This window comes from Hibiscus syriacus, unplaced genomic scaffold, assembly GCF_006381635.1.
Source record: "Hibiscus syriacus cultivar Baekdansim isolate YM2019G1 unplaced genomic scaffold, ASM638163v2 tig00002237_pilon, whole genome shotgun sequence".
NCBI classification, from domain to species: Eukaryota; Viridiplantae; Streptophyta; class Magnoliopsida; order Malvales; family Malvaceae; genus Hibiscus; species Hibiscus syriacus.
Window position 1 is genome coordinate 20,843,384 of NW_024061918.1, and position 10,265 is coordinate 20,853,648.

The window sequence follows — 10,265 nt, forward strand, 5'->3', positions numbered from 1 at the left end:
TGCTTTCAAAGAACACCATTTGTGCTCATTTGTAATTATTTGTGAGTGTTCTTTTCTTGTTCTAGAATTGTGCAAACATCTTACCTTGTGAGGTTTTCCTTGTAAGTTTGCAAATTTGTGTATTTCTCTTTGAAAAAGAGTGTGCTCAAGAATTTGGGGTATAATTCTTGAGGGAGCTATAAGGTTACTCTTTGTCCTCAAAAGAAAGAACAAATTAGTGAATTTGTTGGAAAATCCTTAGAGTGGATAGCTAAGGTAGTGGACGTAGACTTTGGTTGATAAAGTCGAACCACTCTAAATCGCTGTGCAATTACTTTCAATTTTCTGCAAAAGCTTCCACCAAAATTTTAATTGCCAATTCACCCCCTCTTGGCCGATTCGTCAATCGATTAACTCAACAGTAAGTACCTTAGCATTTGCCATTAATTATTTTTGCTTCATTAATGTTTTTTTCAATAACATTTAATTTACTGCTTTTTAGAGTATGCTTTACTCCAACCAAACTTTAGTGCACGGCTTGAAAATTTGAGAAGATACGAAGATGATGTGCATGAGTTCGCAGTTGAAATACCTAAGGAGAGATGATCACAAGCATATGATGTTGAGGATTGACGTTACAGCCATATGACTACCAACCTTGCTGAATGTATCAACTTAGTGCTGAAAGGGACTCGACATTTCCCAATAGTAAGTATTGGTAGGGAGACTTACTTTAGGTTGGGTAAAGTATGGACAGACAAAAGTGCACAAGTTGATGCCATGATCAGCAATGGGAGAAATTGGGCTCCAGATTTAGAAAAGGCAATGCAAAAGAATCAAACACATGTGGCATCAATGTTTGTCCACAATTTTTCCATTCTTGATTCTGATTTCGTTGTCCAAGCACTAGTTCGACCACATGAGGGAGGTAATTCTACAACATACACTGGTAATCTGAATAGAAGATGGTGTGATTATGGTCGATTTTAAGCTTTTAGGTTCCCATGCGCTAACGTTGTTGCTGTATGTATGCACATTAATGTTGACCCATACTTATATGTTGATGACTGTTATAGCTTGCACACTATGCGCAACATTTACAGTTGTGACTTCAAGTACCTCCCAAATGAAGCAAACTAGCCTACATGTACAATTTCTGAGGAATGGTTGCCAAATCCTCAATTGTGTAGGAAGTTACATGGTCGACCTGAATCTAGCCGAATTTATGTACTTATTCTTTTAATTTTTTTCTTCCTTCTCAACTATTCGTTTGCTACGCCGCTTCGGTAAATCTTCATACTTCTTCTTCTTCACCTCTTTAATTTTCATTTTATTTTTATTATGCTCCTCAACTATGTACTTTATTGCCTCATTTTCCCACTCTTCATCTGAAGAATAAGCTTGAATCTGAATTTTCGATCTCCGAGTCAGCGTTGTGAAACCCATAAACACTGTTAGCCAAATCAATTCCAATTTTTTCCCACGACCACATATTTGAGATTATCAATTTTTTGTCACTTCTCATACATTATAATCTTCACCCTGAACCCCTATTTATACTAAATTTTCCAAAACAGTTGTTGGAACTCATCACACCGACATGACGAGTTCCAGTTAATTTAAAAAAATTGACGGTCAACCCAACGGTCCAATTTTTTTAATTTATACCCTTTGGAACTCGACACTCTGGTGTCACGAGTTCCATGTAGTTTTTTTTCTTTTTCAAATTTGTTAAAAATTTCTAAAAGTTTTATATTATTTTTAACTTCAAAATTTGAAAAATTTACATTTTTTTAAATTTTATTAACTACACTAAATATTAATGAAATTTATAAAAATTTATAAATTTTTTATAATTTTAAAAAATTACACTTTATTTAATTATAATTTTAAAAAATCAACAAATTTATTACTTAACAATGAATTTTTTATACAATTAAATATTGAGTACAAAAACTTAAATAAACAAATTTATTACTTATATTTCCGTAATTCTTGTCGATGTCGAGGCGTGGTAAAATGATAATGACGTGGTGCTCGTAGATTTCATCGTGTCGTCCACCTTTTTTATTTTCATCTTTTTCCAGTTTCGGTGTACTGAACATTACTCCACCACTTTAATATACATCTTCGGGTGAAACGATGAAGTATTCAAGGTATTTGACGCCATCATTGACATCATCGCCTCAAATTGAGATTCTTTGTGATGAAGAAGATGATCCTATGGACCTCTTTCTTCTGGTTCTGAGGAAAATTGTTGTGAAGGTGGAACTTGATCCCACCCACTCTTTCCCACGCCGCTCGACTCTCTATCGATGGTTGATATGCACCATATCTCCATAACTTTCTTGCGAAGGATAATAATTGTCAAGTATGGTTTCCCATTTGCTTCATAATTTTGGAGGTAGGAAGAAACATTGAAATCAAAATCTTTGGGTTGTACCTCGAAACTATTAGGTAATCGTAAATATTTTGCCATTGATGCATGAATGTACCATGCTTCCTCGGCCAATCTTCACTATGGTTCCCACGCACATCTATTTTATGCAATTCGTCAATGTTAAATATTGACATTTCTATCGGTTGGTGAAACCCAAACTATTGCAAAACTCTATCGGCGGCATGGATCTCAACAATTGCGAAATGGAGAAATGGTGTTACGGCACACCATGTCTCCGCTCCTTCAAAGAACATTGGCGGTAGACACCGTTGGATATCCGACTCATAATAAGTCATCCAATTAAACTTCAAAAGTATTATGTTAGTATAATTAGACAATTAATATTACAATTTCAAAGTTAATGGAAAAAATATTAAAATTTACCACATGCCTACCGGTGATATCAATCCTCATCTGAATATATACTTTGGTTGCACCCGACAACTTTGGATCAGTTATTCGGTGTCGCCATCTAAAAAAATTATGTTATTTATTGTCATTTTCAAAATATTTAAATAAATATTATAAAATATCAAAACTTTAAATATATGAATTTACCTTGCGGCGTGAGAAAACTCCATAGGAGCGGATGTAATAGGCGTTATAAACGGGAGACGATACCACGCCCATGATTGGAGCAAAACTAAACAACCCGCTACATCCATTTTTTTCCTCTAACGACTACGGTCGCCTTATAGTTCACGATACAAAAGGCCAAAATTGCATAACCCCAACTATATTGGCAATATACAGCGAAATCCTCTATTACCGGAAGATATTGGGTGTGCACCAGCAAGATCCCTCCAATCAACATCATAAGATATGCTCGAGTTGCATATATCACCTCTTGCTCTGTTCATTGTTCATCTCTCTAAATTCTCTTTACAATCAAGTCATTTGTATCCGCAACCCATCAATGACATCAACTGGAGCCTCTTTTCCCAATAAATTTGAAATAACAACATTTACCTTATAAGTGTTGTGAAGCACCAATGACATACCATTAGTCGGAACGCCAAGTTGATACGCGTTATCTTCCAAAGTTATCGTCACTTCACCACAAGGAAAATGAAACGTATGCGTTTCGGGCCTCCAACGCTCAATCAACGCTGAAATCAGTGTCGTCATCACCTTAAATCTGCGAAGAAACGTCACTCCATATAATCCGAATTGTGAAAGATATATCACCATCTGCTCTGTGGCTCTTAATTCTTCATTCCTTGATGACGAATGACTTGTTATTCTCGCTAATTTGAAAATCAATTATTTAATACAATTACATAAATAATTATGATTAATAATATCATTTCGTTAAAACTAAAAGGAAATAAAACAAATTAAATTTATTGTTGTCAACTCGATTGACAAAACATGAACATCATCGAGACGTAACATTTCTTCTCTTGAGGTCATTTCAACACAAAATCTTCAACACAAAAGTTTTTGCTCTCAATAGAATATTTGATTACAAGTGAAAAAGCAATCCAACACAAACCTCTATTTATACTACTCTACCCAACGACTAGTTTTTTTCAAATTGAAAATAGTCGTTGCAACTCGTGATGAGTTCCATTGACATTTTAAAAAAAATTTGACAGTTGAACAACGGTCAATCCAACGGTCAAAAAATTTAAATTTATACTCGTTGGAACTCGTCGCACTGGCGTGATGAGTTTCATGTGCATTAAAATATTGTTTTTTTACATTTCTTTTAAAAAATTCAAAAAAATATTTTTTATTGGGACTCGTCACGCGGGTATGACGAGTCTTGGAGGAAATTTTTTTAATTCAGTCTATGGGACCCACCTGACACGGTCCATTAAAAATTTATATCTTATGGAACTCGTCACCCCCATGGGCACCGTTGCATTTGCCCTAGCTGCCAAATTAAAAGTTTGAATGACCTATTGGGTCAAATAATTCACCTGCCTGAATCATTTGGCCAATTCTGCCTATATTTGAAGTATGCAGATTAAGTTGGAAACATGACAAACTGAATTTAACACATAAAATAAATATACATAGTAGCAAAATGGATTTAGGAGAGAGACTGAAAGTTAAGTTACTATATATTTTATTTTTTTTATATTTTTTATTAAGGTAAATTACGCAATTAGTACATAAGCTATAAGTTTTATCTATTTTAGTACTTAAACTTTTATTTTTTTTCAAAATCATACATAACGTTTAGTTTTTATTTTATTTTAATACCCCGCCATTAAAAAATTAATGCGCTTAGTACCTAAACTATTAGTTTTGGTCCGTTTTAGTACCTAAACTTTAAAAAAATCAAATTTAATGTTTACTAAGACGAAACAAAAACTAAACTTTAACTATAGTTTTGGAGAAATTTAAAGTTTAAGTATTAAAAAGATCAAAATTTATAATTTAGATAATAAATGCATAATTACCTTTTTTTATTAATGATTTATTTTTATTCTCAAAATTTTATAAATTCGTTTCTAAGATAAAATAATGTATTACACAGTAGATTTTGTTGATATTTTAAACATAAAAAACCTAGATATATTTTTAAGATATAAGCCGAGTTAAAGATGGCATAAGGGAGGAGTAAAGAAAGGTGAAGGAAGTACCAGAGCAGAGGCTAACGGGAGGAGTGGAAACATGGCAAACATTAGGCAGCTTAAGAGCTCTGTTCATGTCGATGTTGAACCCATAACTGGCTGTCTTGTTCTTATCCTACAGATAGCTCAGACACTGAGGGCTGCTCTCCACAAGCCCCGCCAGCTCCGGACAGCAAGGTTTGTCCGGCTTCGTCAGGTTGCTTCCCGCCTTCACGTACGACAAACAATCCGACAAGTTGAACAAGTTCGTCATACAATCCGGCGTCGCGTTGGCGTCGGTGCCAGTGCCTGTGCCCACGTCATCTCGGCGCTGCAGAATGTTATTACAAGGATGGCGGCAACGATGTTGTTCATTTTGGTCGGATTCACAGTAGATTTTAACACTCTGCGTGTGTGTGAGAGACATGGGACTGTTTATATATATATCCAAGAGTGTTAGTTTGAAATTTGAAAGGTAGGAGTAATGTGAAGCCGAATTTAATTCAATTTATTGCAACCACCAACGAAGTTTTTTTTCGCCATCTTCATATGCTCTCACCGCCCTAGAAATAAGTTGAAAGATTTTAAAAGTCAGCTTGCTGTATTTACATATATAGATTGATAGATTAAACAAAGTATTTAATCACTAACTTTTATTGCGTCTTTGTTTTAAACATCTGATTTTAATTTTTTAAAATTTTATCATTTAATTAACTTTTAATTTTTTTATCATCTAATCTCTAAAAGTCTAATACCATCTAAACTTTATTTATAGAAAAGTCTCATAAACTTTTTTTAAACTCAGAATTTATATTTTCTTCATTTTTTTTTTCTTTTCAAATTTAAACGATTAAAAAATATTACAAAAGAAACAGATAAGCCAGGCCGTTGCAGCCACAATTTATAAAGACCCGAGTTTTGGATAAATTATTTCATGGACTCGGTTTACCACGTCATTCATGGTCTTAATAAATTACATTAATTTATTTTAAAATAACTTTCAAATAACTGTAAACTCCTTGTTTACACGTAGGAAATAGTGAAGATTCACATTTGAAAAAATAATATAGAAAAATGTTATTAGTTGAGACCAATAATAACGCGGTGATCTGATCCTTCTAATAATTTCCAAATTTTGCATTGTCACAAAATCGGATCCAAGCTATTAGGAAACGAAGAAAAGGGGCAGCCCAATCTCCCGTTATGTCACGTACCACCTAGGGGTGTGCAAAAAAATCAGATTCGATTGATTGGATCTGATCCGTTGATTCGATCCAAAAATTTAGATATCTGATCCGTTTTTCAATTTTTGGATAGTTCTGATCAGGTATTCGAACTGTTTTTTGGATTATCGGATCGAATATGGATCGATTAAAATTCGTTTTCGAATTATTCGAAAACCCGATAAAAAAACTGGGCTATATACGAAGATCGGAGACTCACCCCTTTATTTCCCAATTCCAGCCCCTCACATTAGCTCATTTGTGTACTCCACGCCAACCCAAAGCATTAATCGATCTCATTGGTTCCCTTTTGTCCTCTTCTATTCAACCCGTTCTCCTGCTTTCAAAGGTAACTTATTTTTATTCTTGAACTTTGCTAAGTTTTCCGAGGGAAAATGATGAGTATGTACTTGAGAACTAGGTTGCATAGTATGGTTCAGTGTTTTGGATGAAGTTTTCTAGTGATTGAATTTGTGGGTCGATCTTATGTGTTCTGTATATGCCTCTAAATAGACTAAATTTACAGCTGCTTTGTGAAAAAAGATGGTTGAATCACAAATCCCTCAAATGGATTTTTTTTTTTTGAAGTTTTGGGAAAGAAAGTTTGAATTTTCTTTTGTATTATTATGGAGTTTATCTATATGCTTTATGAAAGTTGAGAAGTTAGTCTTCTAGTATGGTTTGCCAGAATTTGTTCAGTTTATTTCACGAAAACTGAAATGCAAGTCCAGTTGTTGAAACACGTGAACTTGAACTGTTGATATTTGCAGATTTGTTGTATAAAAGTTCATGTTTGTATTAGTCCAAACACTTTTATTTTGATGAACGCCCTTTAGACTCTGGTAAACAGTGGTCGTCGCTCTATTCTCCCTCTCAACTTTTGAAGATGACGAGCCAAAACCCTAATCAATCTCCATTTCACTCTCATGTAAAGACTATATTTTCTTTTGGGTAAATAACGAAACAAACTAATATAGTAAATAATTTATAAAAAATGAAATGTAATGCATACATTTTGTAATATAGAATTAGAGGTGAAAGAATTAATTGTTCCAATTGGTACATATTTTATTGCTTGTTTATAGAATATGTCATATTTTGATGAGAATGAAGATTTTAATTCCGTATTTGTTGACTCGATGATGGAGTCTAATGAGGATGGAATAAAAAATTCAGCAGGAAAAAAACTTTTGTCGATAAAAATACCGGAAAGAGGAAGAGAAAGTCCAAGTGGTGGAGTCATTTTTCAGTTGATAAGGAGGATCCCACTTTTGCTTCCTGTAAGTATTGTCAAAAACTTATATATTGTAAAACCAAAAATGACACTACATCTTTAGCAAATCACATTAGTAGGTGCAAAAAATATCCTCCAAATTTGGATAAGAAACAAAAATTGATTGATTTTGAAAGTGAAACGTCGGTAAATGAAGATGTAAGTACTGAAATAGTTTGTGTTCCAAAATGCTGGAAATTTGATCATGATTTGTGTAGGAAGAAGCTTGCTAAAATATTTATTGTGGATAAATTGCCTTTTGCTTTTGTCGAATGTGAATGTTTCATTGAATTCTGCAAGGCTTTAAACCCTTTCTTTAAGCTTCCTTCTCGTACAACTGCCACTAGAGATTGTTATGCTCTTTTCATTAAATAAATAAATGAGTTGAAAAAAACTTTTAAGAACTTACGTTCTAGGGTTTGTCTAACCATAGACACTTGGACATCGGGTCAAAATTTAAGCTATATGTGTTTGACAGCCCATTTTATTGATAATGAATGGAATTTGCATAAGAGGATAATTAATTTTTGTCCAATTGCTAGTCATTCCGGATAACTTATTGGCAGAGCTGTTAAAAATTGCTTGATTGAATGGGGTTTGAAAAATATTATGACTATAACCGTAGACAATGCTAGCTCAAATGATTTAGTAATTGAACACTTGAGAAGAAGACTTACCATTTGAGAGTCTAGTTTATTGAAGGTTAATATTTACATATAAGATGTGTGTTCCATATTTTGAATTTGATTGTGAAAGAGGGTTTGAAAGAACTTGATTTGTCTATTATGAAAGTTCGAACTCTTGTGAGATATGTTAGATCTTCTCCCGCTAGACTTCAAAAATTTAAAACTTGCATAGAAGAGGAGAAAGAGGATATCAAAAGTCTTGTTACTTTAGACGTTGAGACTAGATGGAATTCAACTTTCCTAATGCTCGAATCGACTATCAAGTTTAAAAAGGCATTTGCTAGTTTGTACATGAAAGACTCTTCTTGTTTTAAGGACCTTAGAAAGGTTGGTGGTAGTCCCATTGAAGATAATTGGAAGAGGGTGAGTAGTCTTTTTTACCTTTCTTGAGCATTTTTTATGATGCAACATTGGGGTTATCTGGTTCTCGTTATGCGACTTGTAACCATTATGCACACGAGATTTACGGGACTAGATTAATGATTTTCAACATAAATGATGATGATGAGGGTATTAAGAAAATGACATCCCAAATGATATCTAAGTATGAAAAGTAATATAGGAATATTGATAATATCAATATTATGATGTTTGTGGATGTGGTCCTTGACCCTAGGCACAAGTTGAATTATGTTAATTGGATTGTGCATGATTTTTATGATGAAACACAAACCACTCTTTTGTGCCTCAAAATTAAGATAGTTTTGCAATCTTTATTTGACTCATATGCTTTTTCAATGCCTCCTTCAAAGACATGTGATATGTCTTCCTCCACTTCTATATCTTTATCTAATTTCACTCAAGGTGGGACTCAAAGTGGAGGTAAGATTGATCTTCAATAACTTATGGCTTCAAAATTTCAAAGGGATACGGGTTGTTTGTTAACTAGTGCCAACAAAAATGAGTTGGAGAAGTATTTAGAAGATTCTTGTGAGTCTCATGTTTCAAATTTTGCTATCCTACAATGGTGGAAAGATCAACCAAAAAGATACCCGATTCTTCATAGGATGGTTAAAGATGTGCTTGCCATACCTATCTCGACTGTAGCTTCTGAGTCAGCTTTTAGTACGGGGGTCGTGTCCTTTATTCTTTTCGCACTTCATTGACTCCAAAAATGGTTGAAGCACTTGTTTGCACTCAAGATTGGTTACGCACCTCTCGGTCACCTATTATAATAGAGGAAAGTTTAATTGCCTTGGAAGAGTTGGAAGAAGGTAAGTTTATTTTTACTTTTGATTGCTTCTTTTTTTGTTTATTCAATATTTAAAACTTAAACATAAATGTATATTTTAATCTTTTTTGTAACACACATCTCTCGTATACCTTTCCGTACACGAGATATAAATGTCACATCACTTTTAAAGCATTTCCTTATTTGAAAATCCATAAAATTTTGTTTCTTTTTATAAAACATTTTAATTTAGTGACAATAAAACGTTCATTAAACTTATGTAGGTAAACAAAAGTAATATTCAAACATTTCATTTTTTTATATCATGGTAAATCAAATACTTTTCAGAGCGCTTTTACTAAGTCTATTACATGCCAACTTAAATACATAAAAAGTAGATGTGGATGTCGTACAATTACTGATGAGGCGACCCTTGCTTTGTGATGTTAGATGATCTCCTTACTCCTGTTGAATAATAACCTACGCGTGAAATTAGCACACTCTAAGAAATATCTTAGTGATGTATAAATAATCATAAGAAAAATTATAAACATAAGTATATCATAACAATTCTGATATCAATTAACTCCTTCAATTCATTATAATCTCTATAGTTTGCACCTGTAGGGATAATAAAAAAATTCACAAATTTACTATAAATTAAGTAGTTTGCACACCCAATGCCAATACAGAAATTCATAAACTCATTATCAATTTCTTAAGTTGCACACATAGTATCAATACCGAAATTCATAAACTCATTATGAATTTCTTAAGTTGCACACATAGTGCCAATACGGAAATTCATAAACTCATTATGAATTTCTTAAGTTGCACACATAGTGCTAATACGGAAATTCATAAACTCATTATGAATTTCTTAAGTTGCACACATAGCGTCATTCGGTAATCACAATACATACATTAAA

At 33.3% G+C, this 10,265-nt stretch overlaps 1 protein-coding gene across 1 annotated transcript in view; it reads right to left on the reverse strand.

The window, feature by feature from the left end:
- LOC120139930 overlaps positions 1-5,355 on the reverse strand; it is a 28,872-nt gene extending 23,517 nt beyond the window's left edge. The window contains exon 1 of the mRNA XM_039155027.1: positions 5,014-5,355. Within this exon, the coding sequence (XP_039010958.1) occupies positions 5,014-5,080 (67 nt within the window). The 5' untranslated portion in view covers positions 5,081-5,355. The remainder of the gene's footprint in view (positions 1-5,013) is intronic.
- Between the last annotated feature and the right edge of the window lie 4,910 nt (positions 5,356-10,265).